At 39.4% G+C, this 24,718-nt stretch overlaps 2 protein-coding genes across 7 annotated transcripts in view; one reads left to right on the top strand and one right to left on the bottom strand.

Annotated features, from left to right (window-relative positions):
* ascc2 (activating signal cointegrator 1 complex subunit 2) overlaps nucleotides 1-10,036 on the bottom strand; it is a 63,727-nt gene extending 53,691 nt beyond the window's left edge. Inside the window, exons 1-2 of one of the 2 annotated variants that reach the window (XM_060843682.1) lie at nucleotides 9,949-10,036; nucleotides 7,246-7,353 (exon numbers count right to left, since the gene is read on the bottom strand). In XM_060843682.1, coding sequence (XP_060699665.1) covers nucleotides 7,246-7,329 — 84 coding nt within the window. In that variant the 5' untranslated portion in view covers nucleotides 7,330-7,353; nucleotides 9,949-10,036. Of the gene's footprint in view, nucleotides 1-7,245; nucleotides 7,354-9,794; nucleotides 9,881-9,948 lie in introns of those variants that run through there. The other variant, XM_060843681.1, reaches the window with a different exon arrangement.
* A 262-nt stretch (nucleotides 10,037-10,298) lies between these two features.
* Nucleotides 10,299-24,718, top strand: part of mtmr3 (myotubularin related protein 3) — a 124,138-nt gene continuing 109,718 nt past the window's right edge. For all 5 annotated transcript variants that reach the window (XM_060843680.1, XM_060843676.1, XM_060843677.1 and 2 more), the window contains exon 1: nucleotides 10,299-10,501. The gene's annotated coding sequence lies outside the window, so the exon portion shown is untranslated. The remainder of the gene's footprint in view (nucleotides 10,502-24,718) is intronic.

Raw genomic sequence — 24,718 nt, 5'->3', positions numbered from 1 at the left:
TACTGTTCCATCAGTGGACTGGATACAACTACATCTTACAGACAGAGTCATACAGATGTACAGCACTGAAATAGACCCTTTGGCCCAACTCATCCATGCCGACCAGATATCTCAACCTAGTCGAGTCTCATTTGCCAGCACTTGGCCCATATTCCTCCAAACCCTTTCTATTCATATACCTATCTAGGTGCCTTTTAAATGTTGCAACTGTACCAGCCTCCACCATTTTCTCTGGCAGATCAATCCATATGCGCACCGCCCTCTATGTGAAGAAGTTGTCCCTTCGGAGTCTTTTATATCTTTCCCCTCTCACCCTAAACCTATGCCCTCTAGTTCTGGACTCCCCACCCCAGGGAAAAGACTTTGTCCATTTATCCTATCCATGCCCCTATAAGGATACCCCCTCAGCCTTTGATGCTCAAGGGAAAACGGCCCCAACCTTTTCAGCCTCTCCCTATAACTCAAATCCTCCAACCTTGGAAACATCCTTGCAAATCTTTTCTGAACCCGCTCTCAAGTTTCACAACACCATTCAGATAGGCAGGAGACCAGAATTGCATGCAATATTTCAAAAGTCGCCTAACCAACATCCTGTACAGCCGTAACATGACCTCCCAACTCCTGTACTCAGTGCTCTGACCAAGAATGGAAAGGATACCAAATGTCTTCCTCGCTGTCCTATCTACTTGTGACTCTACCTTCAAGGAGCTATGAACCTGCACTCCAAGATCTCTTTGTTCAGCAACATTCCCTAGGACTTTCCCATTAAGTGTATAAGTCCTGCCCTCATTTGCCTTTTCAAAATGCAGCACCTCACATTTATCTGAATTAAACTCCATCTGCCACTTCTCAGTGCATTGGCCCATCTGATCAATATCCTATTGTAATCTGAGGTAACCTTCTTCGCTGTCCACTACACCTCCAATGTTGGTGTCATCCACAAACTTACTAATTGTACCTCCTATGTTCATGTCAAAATCATTCATATAAAAATGACAAAAAGTAGTGGACCCAGCACCAATCCTTGTGGCACTCCACTGGTCACAGGCCTCCAGTCTGAAGAACAACCCTCCACCACCACCCTCTGTCTTCTACCTTTGAGCCAGTTCCGTATCCAAATGGCTAGTTCTCCCTGTATTCTATGAGATCTAACCTTGTTGACCAGTCTCCCATGGGGAACCTTGTCGAATGCCTAACTGGAATCCATACAGGTCACGTTCACCGCTCTGCCCTCATCAATCTCTGTTACTTCCTCAAAATACTCAATCAAGTTCATGAGACATGATTTCCTATGCACAAAGCCACATTGACTATTCTTAATCAGCCCTCGCCTTTCCAAATGTGTAAATCCTGTCTCTCAAGATTCCCTGCAACAACTTGCTCATCACCAACTTCAGGCCCACTGGTCTATAGTTCCCTGGCTTGTCCTTACTGCCTTTTTTTAAAACAGTGGCACCACGTTAGCCAAACACCAGTCCTCCAGCACCTCACTTGTGACTATCGATGATACAAATATCTCACCAAGGGACGCAGCAATCACTTCCCTAGCTTCCCACAGAGTTCTAGGGTACATTTGATCAGGTCCTGGGGATTTATTCATCTTTATACATTTCAAGACATCCAGCACTTCCTCCTCTGTAATATGGACATTTTTTCAAGATGTCACCATCTATTTCCATACAGTCTATATCTTCCCTGTCCTTCTCCACAGTAAACACTGATGCAAAATACTCCGTCAACTCCTGTGGCTCCACACAAAGGCTGCCTTGCTGATCTTTGAGGGGCCCAATTCTCTCCCTTGTTATGTTTTTACCCTAAATATATTTGTACAAAGCCTTTGGATTCTCCTTGACCCTATTTGCCAAAGCTATCGAATGTCCCCTTTTTGCCCTCTTGATTTCCCTCTTGAGTATACTCTGACTGCCTATACACGATAAAGATTCACTTGATCTATCCTGTCTGTACCTGACATATGCTTTCTTCTTTTTCTGAACCAAACCCTCAATTTCTCTAGTCATCCAGCATTCCCTATACCTACCAGCCTTTCTTTTCACCCTAAAAGTAATATGCTGTCTCTGGACTCTCATTATCTCATTTCTGAAGGCTTCCCATTTTCCAGTCGTCCCTTTACCTGTGAACATCTGCTCCCAAGCAGCTTTTGAGAATTCTTGCGCAATACCATCAAAATTAGCCTTCCTCCAATTTAGAACTTCAACTGCTAGATCTGGTAAACCCTTTTCATCACTATTTTAAAACTAATAGAATCATGGTCACCGGCCCCAAAGTGCTCCCCCACTGACACCTGTCACCTGCCCTGCCTTATTTCCCGAGAATAGGTCAAGTTTTGCACCTTCTCTCATAGGTACACCACATACTGAATCAGAAAATGTTCTTGTACATACTTAACAAACCCTTAACACTATGGCAGTCCCAGTCTATGCCTGGAAAGTTAAAATCCCCAACCATAACCACCCAATTATTCTTACATATAACTGAAATCTCCTCACAAAATAGTTTCTCAATTTCCTGCTAATTATTAGGGGATCTATAATACAATCCCATTGAGGTGATCATCCTTTTCTTATTTCTCAGTTCCAACCATATAACTTCCCTGGATGTATTTCCATGAATATCCTCTTTATCAACAATGCAACTCCCCCTCCTCTCTTGCCTCCCTTTCTATCCTTCCTGTAGCATTTGTATCCTGGAACACTAAGCTGCCAGTCCTGTCCATCCCTGAGCCATGTTTCTGTGATTGCTCTGATATCCCAGTCCCATGTTCCTAACCATGCCCTGTGTTCATCTGTCTTCCCTGTTAGGCCTCTCGCATTGAAATAAATGCACTTTATCAGTCCTACCATGTTCTCTGCTGTGTCCCTCCCTGCCCTGACTGTTGACTCACTTTTGTTCTCAATTGTACCAGTCTCAGATTGATTTCCTTTCTCTCTATCTCACTGCACCACCCCCCACTCCCAAGCAGCTCTAGCAAATCTCCCTGCCAGTATATTAGTTCCTTTCCAATTCATCATTCTTGTACCCCAAAAGAGCATCCAATGATCCAAAAATGTGAATCATTTTCCCATACACCAGCTCCTCAGCCATACATTCATCTGTTCTATCCTCCTATTCCTCCCTCACTAGCTCATAGCACCGGGAGTAATCCGGATATTACTACCCTCAAGGATTTGCTTTTAAATTACTGCCTAACTTTATGTTCTCCCTTCAGAATCTCATCCTTTTCCCTTCCTATGTTGTTGGTACCAATGTGTACAATACCCTCCTGTTGGTCCCTCTCCGTTTTGAGAACATTCTGCACCTTCCGAGACATCCTTGATCCTGGCATCAGGGAGGCAACACACCATTTTGATTTTTCGCTGCTGGCCATAGAAATGTCTGTCTGTGCTTCTGACTAGAGCATTCCCTAATACAATTGATCGCTTGGAATCTGACGTATCCCTCATTACATTAGAGCCTCTGTTGATAGCAGGAACTTGACTGCTCATGCTGCATTCCCCTAAAGTCCATCACCCCCTACATTTTCCAAAACAACATACTTGTTTAAAATGGGCATAGCCACAGAAAACTCCTGTACTACCTGCTACCCCTCCCACCTTTCTTGGAGTTAACCAATCCACCTGACTATATCTGCAGCATTCCTCACTTCCTATAACTGCCATCCATCACACCCCCAGCTCTTGTAAATTTCTCACTGGAGTGACAGTTCATAACCAATGACATTTGTTACAGATATAGTCCTCCGTAAGCTCTCTCTGACAAGAGCATATCACTCCACTAAAGGCCATTTTGCTTCTTCCAATCGAAAGACCCAGAAAATAGCACCATCTTATTGCTCTACAAAACACTGCCCAGGCTAACTTAATACTTATGGCTTATATTTTTAAAATTTAATCAAGAGACAGATCCCATAAAACATATAATCAAAAGATTCTACTCACTATTGTAGATTTACAGCAAGGTTATACTTAAAACCACTGACTTATCTGTTTCTGTGCTGTAACCTCTCCCAAACAGGTTCCTCCAAGATCAGTTATGAATTTCACTGTTGGTTAAGTTTTCCTAGACACACTCCGATGTCCAGCGATACAGCAATTCAAACAGCAAAGGGAATAACTGTGGAGATTCACTGTTTTGTCAGTTAGCAGTGTAGGTTTCTTTCCCTCTTTCCCTCCCTTACAGACTAGGTGCTTGCTGCCTTTATCTGTCTTGCTCCCTTTTAAAAGTACCATTGGTTTGACTTTTTTTTCTCCAACGTTCTAAAACAATTGCAACAGCATATGAAACAGTAATTGCTGCTCCTGGAATTCGAGGAAACCACCTCCAACACCTAAAATACCTCAAAAAGGAGCAGCCATTGCAGCTACAAATTTTTCCCGTCCTCCGTCTTGGATTACCCAGAATAATTCTGGAGGAGTTTTCTTTTACCCAAAATGCAGCTCAACTAGAACCCTAGAGCAGCAGCAAGGATGAAATTGAGAGGTAGATTAAAATTACTTTTGATGGCAGTGGCGTTTCCAAGATCTCTTAGTAACAACAGGTTTGAGTAGCCTTGTTCACAACCAATGTGGAATTGCAAGCTGGTATTTTGTAGCATTTAAGAACCTGGTTTAATAACTCTTTTGAGAAATAAAGGGCTTTTGATTCAGTGAACAAGAGGCACGTTGGAGATAGAAGTCACGAAAAGCAGATAATCTGTGTTTCTGAGAGAATGTTACTCTCAAATAATCTTGCAGTACCTTTTGTATGTCCAGAACTTTTAAATGTAAACTGCAGAAACAAAGTACACTCTCTCGCTAAGTTCCCTCAATTAGTAAATGAAGGGGTTCTTTCGTATATGGGGAAACCAAACTAACTGCAAACGGTGTGTACAAAATCTATAAGATTCTCAATGTGTAAATACAGATTAACAATACATTTTACTGTCATACAGTTGTTATATAAACATATGGTGGAAAGTTTGATTCTGAACCGGAGACATACAAATTTGTAACATGTCACCATACATCACAAAATACTTGGTTGCAGATTAACTGAGTTTTGTCAATTCTCATCTGGCTACTGGCACATTCTAGTAGAATGGAATGAGATGGGAGATAAGTCATGGCCAAATATGTGATGAAATTTATCATACCACAAGATATATTGACAGATAACCCACAAAAGTGGGTAGGTCATGTGGGCTATGGCTGCTACAGTGATATAATGCTCTGGATTTTGCAGTCAAGCGTGAAATGATGCCCACTCGCCCCTGCCTTCAAAAACACTGCCACAATGATCAAGCAAATTTCCATGACTTTTTAATTTCATTATGACACTATATACAGTATAGGGGATGACAGGCAACCAGCAACACTGATGTCATTAAGTAAACTAGCAGCCAATCACATTGAAGAATGGTTACCGGTTATAATTCAGGAAGTAATGAATGTTTTAATATTTTAGAAAGCAGGATAATGATTGAGGTATTGGCATTCAATTATGGTAGAATTTGACTTTTTTAAAAATATTATGCAAAAATTTCACAGAACTACAAAAGAATTGAGATATCTGACAGTCAATAAATATAAAATCAGCTTTTTGGAATTAGTAAAGCTATTTAGTAATTATTATGAAGTCAGCCAGCTGTTAAGAATTCAGATTGTCACAGAGTCACACAACGTGGTCCAACTAGTCCACGCCGACCACATTCCCAAACCAAACTAGTCCCATTTGACTGAGTTTGGCTCATATCCCTCCAAACCTTTCCTTTAATCTACCTATCCGAATTGATTTTAAATTTTGTAACTGTAACTGCATCCATCACTTCATCTGGCAGTTCATTCTACATATGAGCCACCTCCTGTGTAAAAATGTTGCCTCTTATGTCCTTTTAAAATCTTCCTCCTTTTTCTGAACTTGCCCACCCTTGCTATCCACCATATCTATAATTTTATAGATCTCTCTTACGTCACCCTCAACCTCATACACTCCAGTAAAACAGGTTCCAGCCTATCTATAGAACGCAAACCTTCCAATCCCAGCAACATCCTGGCAAATCTTTTCTAATTTAAAGACAAACTTCTTAAAGCAGGGTGACCAGAACCGTACACAGTATTCCGGAAGGCCTCATCCAATGCACTGTACAACTGAACCATGACATCCTAACTTTTACAAAGCATTTAATAAAAACTTTTACAACAAGGACAATAGTATAGAAAGCTTAAACTCAGATTAAATCAGTAATTTTTAAATTGAATCCATTTGCAAGGAATATAACAGCAACATTTTGGCAGAATGAAGGATTGTTGAGAGCAGCTTCTATGCTTGAAAATGCATGTGTGAACAAAAAAAAAGTTCACTTCAGTTTCAAAGAGTAATAATGTTAAGGATTAGAGTTTTGCTATCTTTATGGTGCAATATCTGGGTCACTGAATTTATCTCCTGTCCAGTCACGATTTTTTGATTTCTACCTACTAAGTAAATTATGGTTTTCTTTTATGTTGATTTTCATCAGTGACCTAAATGAAAATTGAAAACTCATGTACAACTTTTGTTAAAGATATTTAATGCTGAAAAATTCTCAATTGCTTTGGTGACTTCAGATTTTGGCAATATTTCACACACAAGTGATAATATCTCAGCAGCAGTCTACTGGAAGAAAATGAGGAAGGAGATAAAGTGGCGTTTTCTTTAGCCAAAAGAATGTTCAAGTTGCTCGATAATGTAATAGAGACGCAATATTATTCTAAGTGCTGTAAAATATTTTTTAAAAAACTGCATGTGCTGAAGATTTGAAACAAAGAAATTGCTAGAGAAACTGAGCTGGTCTAGCAGCAGAGGGGAGAAAATAAATTTAAGGATTTAAGTCCAGTGATTTTTCTCAGAACTGTTCTTCAGTTCAGTTCTGAAGGAGAGTCATTGAACTCGAAACGGACAATGAAAAGGGTCACTGGTCTTGAGCTAAAGTATATAAATAATTTCAAAGATCCAAAGCCAACCAAGAGAGCAGTTGAGTAGTTTAAAAAAGGTTTGGATGATTGTTTCAGCAGCAGATGAAGCATGGACAAAGCAAATATGGCAGATATGATCTTTCGGATATGGGGAGAAGTTTTGGTGCTTTGACGTTCATGAATGTACATGTATTTTTGGATCATTTTAACATGCACCATTTGAATTGAAAAAAAACCAAGGTTAGATCAATTACCAATGGCTTAACAGTTAGAAAGAGGACTTAAGCATACAACTCACCAATGCTGGCAAGAGTTGGGTTTTCCCAGTTCTTTTATCAGGTACAGGTAGCTGTATTTGATCTAAAGGCAGAGTTTGTGGCATAATGTGTTTCCTGTAATGTTGGCACTAAAATAGAACAGGAACTATGTCAATTTGAAGTACATTAAATAAAACATTTTTATTATGCATGCAAATTTTACAAAATAGCCAAAATCCATTAACATCCACTCTGAATATCATTGGGAGAGTTGCTCAAATGAGAATCATTACAGATAAACTGCAAACGATGTGGAGGTTTTCTAAGAAGCCTGTTCAGAGATGGTATTACACGCCTTGGAGCAGATGAAACTTGAACCCAGGCCTCTTGATCCAGTGGCAGGAACTCTATCACTGCATTCCCACAGTCAACCAATGATTATCAGTTTCTAAATAAACCTATTCAAATGATACAAGTACACCATTGTTACAGATAATGCCTTAGTTCAAGGAATATAGTTTATGGTTGCAATCATTAGTGTTTCTGAATGAGCTATTTTAAAATCATGGGGATCAACAGCTGAACTTAAGCTATATTGCATTAAGATAAACTTTGTTTTAAAGATTGCTTTACTGACAAATAACGCAAAAAAGTAAAATACGCTATTTGAGGCAATTTTCATGGATTCATAAAATTCAATATGATCAAATGCAAATGAAACATTCTACAACAAAATAAATTTCATCATGTGGCTACCATTAATTTTATTTTAGGTTCATATTAAGAAAGTTGCAGATCCTAACAGAAATAATTGCAATAACTGGATAGCTCTGCCATAAAGGATTGTTACATTGCATTGTGGGTGCTAGATTTCATACATCAGATGATCAGTCAGGGTATCATCTGGTTTTTCTTTCATTCACAGGACATGGGTGTTGCTAGCTAGGCAGGTAGCTGGTGCATCTGCAACCCTTGTCCTATTAGGTGGCAAAAAATGCAGGTTTGGAAAGTGTTTCCAAAGGAACCTTAAGGAATTACCGCTATGCATTAGAGGTGGAACTAAGATGGATTCAGTGCTAATCCAGTGGGCTGGTTATCCTGAATGGTGTTGAACTTCAAGCGTTGTTGGAGCTGCACCCATCCAAGCAAGTCTTTAGTGTAATTGATTTAAAGGCTATGCAGTATCCTTCAGCCATTTCTTGAAATTGCAGGTGTGAATCAAACTGGCTGAAGACTAGTCAACATTCAGGGAAACCTCTTTCACAATTTTTGATGAAAAGAAAGAATTTCACCCCAAGTATTAATTTCCCTCTGGATCAGCTCTGGTGACTGTTCTTGAATAGTGAAACAAAAATCAGCTGTGTATGGCAAGAATGATGCACTAACAGCAATGACTTAACAGCATCTGTAGAAAGTATCAGGAAACTTCATGCACACCATTCAGATATGTACTGAGCAGACTGAGACAGCATTATTGTTATCTTTCCAGCAATGTTTAATAGAAATAATACTAGCACACTAAAGGCAATTTGCTTCCCACTTCAAAAATGAAAAAACCCAAACAAGATTTAGTTTTGAATTCCAATCTTTATGGAAAATAATTAGTAGTATGATTAGTTTCATTTTTCCTAAACTTGAACTGTATCTGGATAAGGAATTTTGAACTGTACAAGTTCAGAGAAAATAATAATTGTTACAGTTCTCTCATGCATACATGAGCTAAAAGCACCAAGAAGCACTTTTTGACTGTACAACAATTTGGCCAATCCTTCAGGGCTACTTATTGCTTTATTTTTGCTTGAATAAATTCAGTCAAAGGTGACAGAAAGGACATCACGTTTAAAACATAACAGTCCAATGTGCTGATGATTTACATCATTTTTACTATAACAGCAGGTTTGCATTTTTTTCAAAAGTTAAGTACTTAAATTATTCAAATTCAGTGTTAACCTTCAGAATACTTAAAACTATATATTACATATACTGGAAACTTAAAGTTTTTTTAAAATTTAAAACATAAATAGTATTTCCTCGATTAAGTTGCATATATCTGAATTTTAAAGTAATTGCGTATCGGGTCGGTATCAAAGAACTGAACACTTGCCATATTTTTCAGCAAGTGCTACAGCCAGCATCAATCATTACATCGGACATCTGTGTGGAGTTTGCACGTTCTCCCCAAGTCTGCGTGGGTTTCCTCCGGGTGGTCCGGTTTCCTCCCACAATCCAAAGATGTACAGGTCTGGTGAATTAGCTATGTTAAGTTGTCCATAGTGGTAGGTAAGACACATTCGTCAGGGGTAAATATAGGGTAGGGAATGGGTCTGGGCGGGTTACTCTTCGGAGAGTAGGGGGGAAACTTGTTGGGCCGAAGGGCCTGTTTCCATACTGTAGGGAATCTAATCTAATAGGATTAGTTCCCACAAGAGTAAAATTTCATCCACTCACAGCTGCCAAACGAACGTGAAGCAATTCAATTTGTCCGATAACATTTTATTTGGATACGAGCAATATTATTTAAGCAATTTGCCTAAAATTAGGAATCGAGGATCTACCTAAAGACACGCTCATATGTTTTACACAACTTTACCTATGCTTCACGATGCCAAGTACAACTGCGTATTTAACTGAGGATCCCAATGGATAATGTATATGCACGCTTCTTTTCATCTGCTATGCATAAATAACACACGACCGCAGAAAACACATTTTACCATAATTAACAATCAAAAACTGAGACGTACAGAATAAAACCTTCACATCAGACTGATGGCAAAAATCTCCACACAATCACCGGGTCACTTCTGACTTGCTTCACAACAAGTACTTCCGGTTCGGAGGGCGTTTCTACTGTGTTGACGTGGCAGTGGGTTCACAAAAGCGCAGGGTGAGTCCAGTGCGCATGTGCCAGCGTGCCTGGTCGCTCGGTGAAAGGTGAATTTGAAAACAAATCGCAGCTGTTGCCGCGACTAACCAGTGGGGGTGCTGGCACCCGCGGCGGCATCCCTGCGCGCATGCTCAATGATGGCTGCTGGCCGGCCGGCGTATGACGTCGTGTTTTCAGTCGACGTTCCCCTCCCCTCCTGCCGCCATGTTCTGATCGGGAATATTATGTCTGTGGTGAGGAATAATAACAAATCATAATGCTCATTTTTCGGTGAAAGAAAGAAAGGATCAGCTGTGGGTATCTGCTGTTTGGTGATTCCGGAGGGAAAATCTCCAGTGTGTTTATTTTATAATTTTGTTTCTGGCTGGAAGTGGTGAAGAGAAGAAACTGGCGACTGTTCTGGCACTCAGGTTAGTTTACAAGTTGTTTGCTTTCAGGGTGTCCGCCCTCCATCTTGACAGCGCTCAGGGAAATGCACCGAATATCGTCTGGGGGGACAGCTTTCCCCTTTTCACATTCAACTATCAGTCTCATTATTGCTCTGGCGGTTTTGTCCTTTTGAAGGATCATCCCCCCCCCCTCTCCCCGCGGCTAATACTCAGCAATGTTTGATAACCGGGAGACCGCTTTTAAATTAAATAGAGCAGCCTCGTATTGAATGGGATGTCTTGCGCTCACTTTAATGGTGATTAGTTGCGCGGGGGGTGGGTGCAGCTCAGCTGGGGGAGTTGCAATTCGCTACTGTCCAACGTGGCTGGATTTGTGTTTTTTTTAATTCATTGATACGTTTGTAATGACAGATCTGGGCAGGTTTTCGCGTTCGTTTTCTGCCTATTCGAATTTTTAAATATCAAATGCACTATGAATTTCTCCTTTTATAATGTGTGAGTGGATAAACCTGCTTTTTTCCCCGTACATTTTGTATTTGACTTTTCGGGGGTGGATTTATGTTTGTATCGACATTGGTAATTTATTCAGGTAAATACTAATATTGTGATTTTTAAGTAACGGTTGATTTGTATTTTTTTGATTATGAAGTTGATAAGTAACTCAATACAGTTACTTAAATAACATATTATTTTGACATCCAAATTGTCATTGTTATCGTTTAGATCTTACTATGGAAAAAAACCTAGGCAATTTGCAGAACCATGTGATTTATTGAGGAATCACGTTTCTCAACTACCTGTTACTGTTGTACCGAGAGTTATTTTATATATGTTACAAATCCAGTAAAAGCCAGTGTGTTATTTTCAAACACAACACTCGTGTCACCTGATGTTTTAGAAGCCATACTAACTGACCTGATCTATTATTTTACATTTCTTTCTGTCGCTAACTTGATATATTGCTGTACAACAAAATTCATTTGCTGTAAAGGCAGTGGTAAGGAAATCATATTAGGAGCGAGCAATATTTAGAGGATAAAACTCACAAATAGACAAAAAATGCTATTTTTAAGGTACCATGCTCAGTTTTTGGAAGCTAGTTGAATGTGGTTTATATCCTGTGAAATCTCAATGGCATTGACTTGTTTATTATGGATATTGCCATTCTATTTGACATATGATGACAATTTAGGTCTCAGCAGGTTATATGCAAAATTTTATTTTTTTAAACATTGTTTCGAAATTTTAATGAGTACCTATTGAAACTCCAGGATCTTCAGAAGTTGGAGTATGTAGTTATTTAGAAATTACTGTACTACAATGCTTTGCGATCAACTGTAATTTTAATTACAGATGTAAGATGAAAAAAAATCGACCCTATGTTTATTTCAAAATGCTAAATAGGCATTGAAGAATACTAATTTTGTTAGATAGCAGAAGTAGTGATTGTTAATTCGCATGTTTTGGATCTGTTTGGTAGAAGAGTGGTTTATTTCTTTAAATCCTGTGCACACGAGAATATTGTGTAATCATTACTATCGGTAAAAGTGTTATTTCGGCTTTGGGTCTACATCAAGAACCTTCCCTTCCTTCTGGTAGAAAGCTAATTTGTAAAGGGGGTGTGGTCACACTGATTGTTACTGGCCTACTAATCGCAGAGGCATTAAGTGATCCAGAGTTGAGCTTAGTTCACACCACAGCAGCTGGAAAATTTCAAATTCGGTTAATTAAATCTAGAACTTTTAATTAAGTTAGTGCCAATCTGTGAAATAGTGTTGTTTAATGAGTGGGCTTTGACAGATGGAAATCTACCATATTTAGATTAGATTACTTACATGTGAAAACAGGCCCTTCGGCCCAACAAGTCCACACCGACCCGCCAAAGTGCAACCCACCCATACCCCTACATTTACCCCTTACCTAACACTACGGGCAATTTAGCATGGCCAATTCACCTGACCTGCACATCTTTGGACAGTGGGAGGAAACCGGAGCACCCGGAGGAAACCCACGCAGACACGGGGAGAACGTGCAAACTCCACACAGTCAGTCGCCTGAGTCGGGAATTGAACCCGGGTCTCAGGCACTGTGAGGCAGCAGTGCTAACCACTGTGCCACCGTGCCGCCCATTTATCATGTCTGATATGAGAGACTTGGAAATCAAGAGCAATTTGGTTGACTTTTAACTGGTCTTTGAAATTGTTTGTTTGAGTAGCTACTTTACTATATTTTTTAAGCTGGCAAAGCACCCTCTTCAAAGGCAATAGAGAAATTAATTGCTGGAGCTCTGTGTATTGTGAACATAGCTATATTTAAAGAAAACACTATGATTCTTGAAAATACAATGTCTATGTCATGTAAGTGAGATATTGAAGATGCTGTAACCAAGGGAGCTTTTGCTTTTGTGGTTCGTATTTGCTAACTTTCTCAACTGTTGTTGCATCCCTGTAACTTGTGCTCAACTATCTTATTCTGTTTGAAAAGTTAGATTTGGGAAGTTAGTTTGGTAAGAAACTTGCAACCTGTGTTCCTTGTTGGGTTGCCAACTTATGTTTTGATTCAGTTATTTAGAAGGTAGTATAAGAAAACTGAAGTTTCACAATAAAACTTGGCCAAAGGCAATGAATTCTGTAAAATTTGAGGTTTTTGTATGTTTAATGTGGATAATTTGTTTCCTTGATTTCTTTTCCTACTCCAAAATCAGACTTTTGGCTTTTTGGATTATAATCAGCCTTAAGTGAATTGTATCCAACACATTACCCTGCTTGTGACATTGCAGAAACTTATTTGGTTGTCATTAGTTTTCTCCCCCAAAGTTTTTTAAGACAGTCATTAAATAATTATTTCAATTTTTTAATTGAAGAATTTTCAAAAGTTCTGATTGGTTTCTGATTCAATGCATGGATATAATCAGTCTGTGAAGTTTTTCAGCAGATGGAGTGACATTTTATTAGTTATTAATTCATTGCTTGGCTACAGTTTGAAGAATACTTGATTTTTATTGTACTATGCACAAGTATCCATTCTTCATGATGAGCCGAGGCAATATCATCGGTGTCTTAGCACTGAGCCTGATCCTATCCAAAATACTTGTATACACTGTATTTGCAACATGGGTCACTTACTGAAAGTGAGCTGAAAGTCGGAATTGTAACTGACTTTGTAAACTGCAGACCCAAGGGCTGCTGAAACAGTTTGTTGTCCTATGGATCCCTAATAAGGATCAGCCAATTGGCGTAACCTCAAGAATTAAATCTGGATCCCCTCCCAAAATCTGTATTGTTGATGCGTTGAATACTGTGAATGATGATGCTGATACCTGAGCCATCAAGAGAAAACCATGTAAACATTCTTTGCCTAACTCTAGAAAGATTTGCACCTTTAAAAGCAAAACTTGCATTGGTTACTTCCAGGGCCCCAACCTTCCCTAACTCACTAATCTCAGTAATGCTCAAAGAAGTCCAGCCTGTAGTGCTTACCCCACACTCCTCATTCCACTGTTCGAAACTATATCAAAGCCATGGCCTCCCAAACTGTGGGATTTGGTACCAAGACTTGGGACAGTGTGCACTGAGGCTGCTATCTACTGAAAAATCAACTCCTCAGTTTTTGAACAACAACTCTCATACCTGGTCCCAACTTTTCACTCTTTAATTACATGGAGTCTCAATCCTTAAATTGCAGTCACATAGAAGGGAGGGTGGGGGAAGCACTAGTCAGGTCCCATATTTTAAATTTCTAGCACGAAACCTCGTCATCTTTCCACCTTACTCTTGTCCAAGCTTTTGGTTGCCTGTCTTAATATCTTATTTGGCTTTTTCAGTATTTGTTTTTATATCCTGGACATTATACTACATTAAGTATTCTACATAAGCACATTTTTGCAGTAATCACAGTTTAAATACCAGTAGATGATTATGCATTTGTACAGATTCTCCTCTATGCATAGTAAAATGATGTAGCCTCATAATTTAAATATCTTTGAAGGCAGCTTTTGCCCTGACTAATCCAAATCACCCTTGTGAAAATCTCCAATGTGATTGACTGCTGTGTGTTAATACAATTCCCACTCTTCAGCATTTTGATATAATTATGATGTCAGTTTCTATTGTCAGTTGTCCAGATCAATGGAATTTCACGCATGATTCTATTCCTTACTGTTAAAACATCCAAGCAATAGTGTTTCTCCCCCACCCTGCCAAATAACCCATTGAGCAATCCCTCTGTAAGAGTTTCTGTTTCTCATTCTTATATTGTCTACATTCCTACTTTCAGTGACTTTGTTCATGGACACTGGCAAGCTTCCATATGCACTCCATTAGTGTCATAGAGCATCAAGATGTACAGCACGGAAACGGACCCTTCAGTCCAGCTCCTCCATGCTGACCAGATATCGTGAATTAATCTAGTTCCACCTGCCAGCACTTGGCCCATATCCTTCTTAACCCTTCCTATTCATATACCCATCCAAATGACTTTTAAATGTTGTAATTGTACCACCTCCACCACTTCCTCGGACACCTCGTTCCATTCACGTACCACCCTCTGTGTGAAAAAGTTGCCCCTTGGGTTCCTTTTTTATATCTTTCCCCACTCGCCCTAAACCCTATGTCCTCTAGTTCTGGACTCCTCCACACCAGGGAAAAGATTTTGTCTATTTATCCTATCCCTGCCCCTCAAGATTTTATAATCTCTATAAGGTCACCCCTCAGCCTCTGACGCTCCAGAGAAAACATCCCCAGCCTATTCAGTCTGTCTATATAGCTCAAATCCTCCAACCTTGGCAACATCTGAAAATCTTTTCTGAACCTTTTCAAGTTTCACAACATCCTTCCAATCAGAAGGAGAGCAGAATTGCATGCAATATTCCAAAAATGGCCTAACCTATGTCCCGTACAGCTGCAACATGACTTCCCAACTCCTACACTCAATGCTCTGACCAATAAAGGAAAGCATACCTAATGCCGCCTTCACTATCCTATCTACCTGCGCCTCTACTTTCAAGGAGCTATGAACCTGCACTCTGAGGTCCCTTTGTTTAGCAACATTCCCTAGGACCTTACTATTAAGTGTATAAGTCCTGCTCTGATTTGCATTACTTAATTCAACCCCACTTGTATAGTTTGACATCGAGGTTAATCAATTTTTCCTGAAATTAACTGAGGAAAACCAAATGCATTGGTTCTGGATCTCATCATAAACTGCAGCCCTCATTTCTTGCCCTATTTTCTCTCTTGACAGGCTAAATTAATCATCTAAATCTTTGATCTTGCATTTGACTTGCAACTAAACTTGAAATCTCACTGATGAAGGACTTATGCCCAAAATGTCGATTCTCTTGCTCCCTGGTGCTGCCTGACCTGCTATTCTTTTCCAGTCCCACATGTTTTTGACTCTGATCTCCAGCATCTGCAGTCCTCACTTTCTTCTAGTTAGAATCTCACTTGCCTTCCAGTGCCAAAATTTATCCTCTTTGTGTCATTTCTTCATTCCATTGCCACTGTCATTTATCCAGGCTTTGCACATGCAGACCTATGAGCTCCCATTTCAAATTCGGTTGGCCATATCTTGCACAATTTTAAGTTCTGATTGGCCATCTCTCTCATTTTTATCGACCTAATTTGACTCTGGGTCACCAACTAAAATCCTTATCCTCATTGTTGCTCATACTCATCCCAGACTCTTGTCAGCAACTTCCAGCCGTAAGCCACTTCCTGCATCCTTTATTCTTGTGAAGATGCCTTTTTCATATTTTTGCCTTTTTAATTATCTTAGTTTTGTCATTTCCATCTTTTATAACCTATTGCCTCCCTCTGTCTTTTATTTTGAGTTTTAAATCTCTCAACCTATTTTCAGACAAGATAATAGTCACCTTTTCACACTGTGTACTTTGTACAGAGAATAGGATAAACTACTCAAGAAACAAAGTACCTAAGGCCTTTTTCAATCTTGAGACACTGTAGAAATGCAAATTTTTGGCCTTTTTTGGTTAATGGTCCTCTGTTGTGGTGGCAAGAACAACACAAAGCCTCTTTGCCCAAAGACAATAGGTGCAGGAGTAGGCCATTCTGCCCTTCGAGCCTGCACCACCATTCAATGTGATCATGGCTGATCATTCTTAATCAGTATCCTGTTGCTGAGGCTGAAGGAAATGAACCGAGTTCTTGCTCAAAATGCTTTTGTGTAGTCTTGGCTGAGAACATAATCAGTCTGTAATTCTTTGGTCAATTAGATTCCTGGGACACATTGTTAGAGGGTCACATAATAAAAACAAATAGTCACGAAAGCATAAATCATTAGAAATTTTCGCTTTGGGATTAGTGTGTTCAAAATTAAATAAGAACACTCTTATCAATCTGAAAAAGAACAAAGTTGTTATTGAGAATCTGTTTTGTTAGATATTTGGAATGAATTCATCCTGAATAGCTAAAGAACTGTGTGAGAGAATAGCTGTCAATTAATGACTTCATTATTTTCCAATTTGGAGTGTTCAGGGAAATGTCAGCAGGCAGTAGACTAGAGGCTATTGTGTAGATACTTAGAGGATGAATGCATTGTGCATTCTTCCTTAATTTTATGTCAGCCTCAATTGGTGTGATATGATTTTTTTTCAATTAAATCAAATAAGTTTGATTCAGTCTGACTTTATTGGATGCAAGTTCACATAACTATCTCATCATTTCACATTATTTCAACCTGAGACTTCTCACTAATGGTTTTTATGTTAGCTAAAAGATGTATACAGTTTCGTAGAGAGTATTCTTTTACAGTTGGCATGAAAATACATTTTGACACCAACGTTCTTTTAAAGGCACTGTTACTCTGTTGCATGTGCTTAATTTTGACTCCATACCAAAGGGTGGTCAAAGCACAGCAGGTTAGGCAGCATCTCAGGAATAGAGAATTCGACGTTTCGAGCATAAGCCCTTCATCATTCCTGATGAAGGGCTTATGCTCGAAACGTCGAATTCTCTATTCCTGAGATGCTGCCTAACCTGCTGTGCTTTGACCAGCAACACATTTGCAGCTGTGATCTCCAGCATCTGCAGACCTCATTTTTTACTCCATACCAAAGGGGTAAATATTCCACGTTTGTCACCATATCAAAACAAATGCTCATTTGTTGGGAGAAATACTGTATGTACTCATGTAAATGTTGAATTTTTTAGACTATAAAGTTAAATTTATGGGGTAGACTGTTACATGGATGCTACTGCGGAGGGGCTGAAATTCATGCTACAGTCCAAAATACTGTCATTAGCAGAAGCCTTCCTTCTGCTGATTTCTGAATACAAACTGGTGAAAATGTATATATCTTCTAGTTCAACCCGCAGCTTTTGTGAATTCTTAGTTCTCTGCCAAAGTACTAAGTCATGCCTTCTCATGAACCTCGTGTACCATCCAGCACTTGCCTTAAAGTCTGAAATTCCATCCTTCTTTGATTTTCAGGTACCCACTCTGCAACGTTTTACTCCAGTTGTGGCCACGTGATAGATTTACCTCTTGGTAAACTTTCATTTTGGCACCGTCTGAAGTTGGTTAGATATCTTTCTTCAGTCTCCCACAAGTTTCTCCGAAACACACAAAGTTCACATGCTGCTACACAGTTAGTTATCTCCTCTGCAACTTCAGTAACTTTCAGTTTAAATGCTGCTATATGTTATTTTTTCCTGGAGGGCATTTTTACACAAAATGAAGAAATTTCAAAACCTTAGCTAGGTATGTGACTTTATTCCACGAGTGCTACAGAAGAAATGTGCTCAGCTGAGCTACACACAAAGGGAGATTGTCACCGGAATCTGACTAGATGCATCTTAAACTTTTACGCCAAATTACTGTGAATTGAACATAAAAGCAAAATGGCATGAAAAAAAGTTCTTTGTAACATTTATGTACAGGATAATACCTTGACTCACAAATGTTGATCTATTATCTGTGAAGTTAAAAATCACACAACACCAGGTTATAGTCCAACAGGTTTAATTGGAAGCACACTAGCTTTCAGAGCATTGCTCCTTCATCAGGTGATAGTGGAGGGCTCAATCTTAACACACACAATTTATCACAAAAATTTACAGTGTGATGTAACTGAAATTATGCATTGAAAAATTGATTCTGTTAAGCCTTTCATCTGTTTGAATACCATGATAGTTTCACTTCTTTCATGTGTAAATCACAAAACCTTTTTTTAAAAGTTGCATTCTCAGGTTAGCTGTTAACAATGGTTGATAGCCCCCTGTGTTTTCTGTCTATGCCATGATGTTTAGATTAGAATCTATCTAAAAAGTGAGATAAGAGTTTTACATGAATTAATGAGTTTTTGAGCAAAGTACAACGTAACTCTGCAAGTACAAATTCACCCCACAAAATGTTTGTGTGAGTCTTTGTCTGTCTGTGTGTGTCTCTGTCTGGGTTGGGGGGTGGAGAGTGTGTGTGAGTGTAGAGTGTCTTACGTCTATGAGGGGATGCATGTGAGTGTGTGTGTGTGTGTGTATAGTGCAATGGTGGTCATATTATCTGTGAAAAACTAAAGTCGACTTTTACTCTAATATATGGAAGATTCCAGACTTTTTGGCCAAAAATAGGGGTCAACTTTTACATCAAATAGACTTTTACTTGACTATGTACAGAATAACATTGTATTCTTTTTGTTACATTTTTATTCATTGTATATTGTACATAGAAATAATCATTCATTCATTCCTTGGGACCCTTTTGAAAACTGGAAAAATCACTGAAGAGATGCTCAGTTGGTATCGGAGTGGTTCAGTTTATTAATCGAGCAAGTCAGCATCCGTTTCATACATGACTGCTTCTGCAAAGCAGAATTCACTAATCGGAAATTTCTTTCCTTATGGACTATGTCATGGGATAAAGTACTTGATCCTGACACTGGATCCAACTAGAAATTAGGATTCCCTGCTTGCATCCATGTAAGTCTTTCAATTTGTCTCAGCTGTACGAGTACTGTGATTGCCAAAACCAAAGAGGTTCAAGTCCCACCTGCTCCAGAGGTATGTCATAACAACATCTCTGGATTGGTTAATTAGAAAATATCTTGAAAGATAATAGCCTTGTTGTCAAGAATTTGTTTGAAAAAAAAGTCCTTTCCCTGCTGCTGGATTAGAACTGTGATGTCATTCATAGGCCTTGGCACTTGATGTGACTGCATCACACTACATCTGTTTTTTTATTCATATGAGTTCTTTGTCGATTAAATTAACAACTAATAGACCCTACACCTGTTTAAAGTCCACTTTCATCTTATCAGTATCATATCATTGGGCAGGTATAGTACAATGTCCCCATCTGAGTGAGGTGGTTCTGGTTCAAGTCCTACTTATCTTGAAGTGTTATTATACATAAATACAATTTTCACTTTTGTTTTAAATTTGGCAGTTGTAATGAACATCCAAAGTGGCTGCTGAAGAATATGACACGATCTGATACTAAGACAAAGGAGCTATTAGAATTGATGACCAATAGTTTGGTTGAAAAAAAAATTTGATGTTTCAAAAAAATTTGGAAAGGCATTGCAGAGCTTGCTATTGATGATTGAGAATGGGTTCATATATCCTAGGATTGTAAATCACCACTATCTCTTATAAAAATAGTTTAATAAAATTCAAGTATAATAGTGGCTCTGAATACATGTCGTGCAGTTTTGAAATCCCACAGTTGAGTTTACAAACCAATGGTGGGGGCTGAGTGCTTGGGAAAAGTTGTAGAGGAAGTGAGCCGATTACTTGGTATCTTAAGGTGGGTGATATCACTTGCAGTTCTTTTTCTCAGAGGCTAGTAAATGGAGTCCAAATCAATGTGTTTATGGGTGGAGTTCCATTCGAATGCCAGGTCTCTAGGAATTTCTGTGCATGTTTCTTTAGTCTGTCCAAGGATAATGTGTTGTCCTAATCAGTAGTCCACCCACTTTAACAGACCAAGATACAAAAGTAAAAAGCAGAACAGAACACCAGCGCTTCACTGGAGACTCACTGATGAAGAGCTTTTGCCCAAAATGTTGATTTTCCTGCTTCTTGGATGCTGCCTAACCTGCTGCTCTTTTCTAGCACCACATACTCTAATCTCCATTATCTGCAGTCCTCACTTTCACCCTACAGCATAAAGGAGTCCGAGCAATGCTGCAATCAATGTACATCAAGGACAAACACTACTATTTTCCTATGTGCCAGGTAATGTTAGTTGGAAGTCAGTCATTTCAGCTTCAGGAAATCTCTGCAGGAGTTCCTGAGGGTAGTGTCCTAGGCCTAATCTTTTTCAGCTATCTCAATGAGCTTTCCTCCATTAAAAGGTCAGAAGTGGGGATGTTGGTCAATGGTTGCATAATGATCAGCACCATTCATGACTCCTCAGATACTGACCATGTTCACATGCAAGAAGATTTGGATAGTATCAGGTTTGGGCTGACAAGTAGTAAGCAACAGTTGCACCACACAACTGCCAGGCAATGACCATTTACAATGAGATGGAATCTACTCAATCCCTTCACATGCAGTGGTGTTATAATTACTGAATCACCAATAACATCCTGGGGGTTACCATTGACCAGAAACTCAACTGGACTTGCCTCAAACAAACAGTGGTTACAAGAACAGGTCAGAGGCTAGGAGTACTGTGATAAGTAACTCACCTCTTGACTCAAAGCCTGCCCATCATCTAAAAGCACAAATCAGAAGTGAAGAATTACTTCTCACCTGCCTGGATAGCTACAGCTTCCAACATCACAAGAAGATTGACATCATCCAGGACATAATGGATGTGGTGCAAATCAAGCAGGCTGCTATCACCCTCCCCTTCCACCACTGACACTCAGTAGCAGCAGTATGAACTATCTACAAGATAGTTGCAGAAATTCGAAGATCCTGAGACAGCACCTTCTAAATCCATGACTACTTCCATCTAGATGGACAAGGGTAGCAGCCCCTGCAAGTTCCGATTCGAGCCACTTATGAAGCCGACTTGGAAATATTGCTGTTCTTTCCTTTCTTTGAAATCCTACAATTCCATCCGTAAGGTCATTCTAGGTTAACCTATAGCACATTGACTGCAGTGGTTCAAGGCAGCCCTTTTCAGGGCAACTACAGTTAGCCAATAAGAGTGGCTTGCCAAAGATGCCCACATCCCACAAGTGAATAAGAAAATAAAATGATTCTGCATCTGCTATCCTCCTGGGCAGGAAATTCCAGATTGTTACAATGCACTGCATTTAGAAAAACAAACCTCAATTCCCTAGCAAATCTTGCCCAAGATCTTAAATCTGTACCTCCAATCCTTTTTTATAAAATTGCTTAAGCATTTAGTAATCTTGGCACCTATAATCAAATTCCAATCTGTTTGTCAAGGAAAACAAACTCAGTTCTTCCAATTAACCATGTTTCAGGATTATTTATTAAAAGATGATAAATCATTTCAGTACCTTTTTTTAAAAAAGAACATTTATCTTTTAATAAGTAATACACAACTACTTTAGCTGACAACTAATCAGAACTTTGCACAATTTCACAATAATTTCCCTGCTCTTGTACTGACCATCAATTTGAACCCCAAAAATCACTTTGCTAACCCTTACCATGTGGTAAGGTCCTAGGGAGTGTTGCTGAACAAAGACCTTAGAGTGCAGGTTCATAGCTCCTTGAAAATGGAGTCGCAGGTAGCTAGGATAGTGAAGGCGGCATTTGATATGCTTTCCTTTATTGGTCAGAGTATTGAGTACAGGAATTGGGAGGTCATGTTGCGGCTGTGCAGGACGTTGGTTAGGCCACTGTTGTAATATTGCATCCAATTATGGTGTCCTTCCTATCGGAAAGACGTTGTGAAACTTGAAAGGGTTCAGAAAAGATTTACAAGGATGGTGCCAGGGTTGGAGGATTTGAGCTACAGGCTGGGGCTGTTTTCCCTGGAGCATCACAGGCTGAGGGGTTACCTTGTAGAGGCTTACAAAATTGTGGGGCATGGATAGGATAAATAAACAAAGTCTTTTCCCTGGGTTGTGGAGGCCAGAACTAGAGGGCATAGGTTCAGTGTGAGAGGGGAAAGATATAAAAGAGACCCAAGGGGCAACTTTTTCTCAGTGGTACGTGTATGGAATGAGCTGCCAGAGGAAGTGGTGGAGGATGGTACAACTGCAACATTTAAGAGGCAATTGGATGGGTATATGAATAGGAAGGGTTTGGAGGGATATGGGCCAAATGCTGGCAGGTGGGACTAGATTGGGTTGGGATAACTGGTCAGCATGAATGGGTTGGATCGAAGGGTCTGTTTCCGTGCTGTACATCTGACTATGTTGCTACTTTCACGGACCGATGCACCTGTTCCTGTATACCTTCAAGAATTGTGCTATTACTTTTACGTTGACATGAGGTTAAGAAAGGCAATGTATTAAGTAACAGACAAAATTTAATACAAAAACTTCTGTCCATCCTGCCAGACCTTCTGACAACAAGATCTAACTGGACTGTAAGTTTCCAGTTCAATGCCTCCTTCCCTTAAATCATGAGGTTTGCACTAGCCATTTTATAGTCCTCTGGGATTCTGACTCTGGTCAGTCCTGAAGATCACCATTGTGCAGACAATCTCCTTGGCTATCTTCAGAATCCTGAGACGTTATCCCATTTAGGTGATTTATCCTGCCTCAGATCTTGCAGCTTTCACAGCAACACCTCCATAGTAATGGCCATTGTACTCACCACCCATCCTGACTCTTGAAGTTAAAGTATGCTACTAGTACCTTCCACTGAAAACTAAATGCAAAGAAAGTATCTATTCTATTATTCTGCCATTTCTTGGTTCGCATTACAGCTGTCCAAACTCATTTTCTAGCTTTTTTTTAATGTCTAAAATATCAATCTTTTGAGATAACTAGCTAGCATGTCCACATTTAGAAACAGCATGTAACAAAGACACTATATCTCCTGATTTATTTTCTTATGTCCTGACTATTGCTTGGATGCCTGTATCTAATTCCCATGAGGGAGTTTATTCGTTCTCAGTTCCTTTACTCTATCCACACAGATTCTAAACCTTATGACTCACTACTTGCTGTAGAATTAACTCTGCCCCATCCTTTTGATAGGACATTTATCCTTGGACATTAGGTCCCAACTCTGATCCCCTTGCAGCCATGTCTCTAATGCCCGCATCATACCTATCAACTTCAGTTAGTGCTACAAGTTCATTTACCTAGTTTTCCCTACCGTCACCTGAAAAAAGGTATAACTTCCTTGCCTTGAGATCAAGCACAACTCTCCTGCTTACAAAGGATGCCATCTGTACATCCCCATTATAGAAGCTCTTACCCTACTTTTGAATGGCCTCTTGACTAGTGCAGTGGTCAGTTTACCTACTCTCCCTGCAGTCCTTTTCCTCATCCACGCAGGGATGTCAGGACAGTGTCAAAAGCCAAGACTGTCCAATCCTAAATTCATTATCCCTCTACCTGCCTCACTTATTGTCATATTCTCCTGAAACACAGTATCTGGGTAATTCTTTGCATGCGAATAAATTATTTTTTCTAAAATCTACTTTAAATTCATTCACGGGATGAGGTCAGTACTGGCTAGGTCAGTATTAAATTGCTCTGGTCAGTTATGAACGTGTAATAAAGAAACAACCACATTGCTGTGCGTCCAGAGTGACATATAGACCAGACCTGGTATGGATGGCAGTTTCTTTCCCTAAAAGAACATTAGCGAACTAGACAACAATTGACAATAGATTCATGGTCAACATTAGACTCTTAATTCCAGATGTATATCAAATTCAAATGCCACTATCTACCATGGTGGAATTGGAACCCAGGTCCCCAGGACACTACCTGGATCTCTGGATTAACAGTCCAGTGCAAATACTATTAGGCCATCCTCTCCCAGATTTTCACAAATACAGTCAGTTCTGCACTAACATGGTAGTTACATTCTTATGCAATCTCATGTTAAGAAAAATCAGGTCATAGCAGCACCATTTAAACAAATGGAACCAGAATCACATTACTAATATACACTTCTGAAGTTTACACTTCAGAAACAGTGTCCCTAATTCAAATCAGTCACATTATAGTGAATTCCCACTAATAAAACACACATTAGAGCAGAAAAACTTGTATTAAAGTTGTTCTGTACAGTCTTTTCATCTCAAGAGAAAGAAAAGAATTTGCCATTCCCTGCAGTTGCAAAACCTAAAGACATTTCTTTCTCAGTCAGAACATTATGTATTTACCTTATA

This window comes from Hemiscyllium ocellatum, chromosome 24 (genome assembly GCF_020745735.1).
Source record: "Hemiscyllium ocellatum isolate sHemOce1 chromosome 24, sHemOce1.pat.X.cur, whole genome shotgun sequence".
Lineage (NCBI taxonomy): Eukaryota > Metazoa > Chordata > Chondrichthyes > Orectolobiformes > Hemiscylliidae > Hemiscyllium > Hemiscyllium ocellatum.
This window is presented reverse-complemented; position numbering and strand designations above follow the sequence as displayed.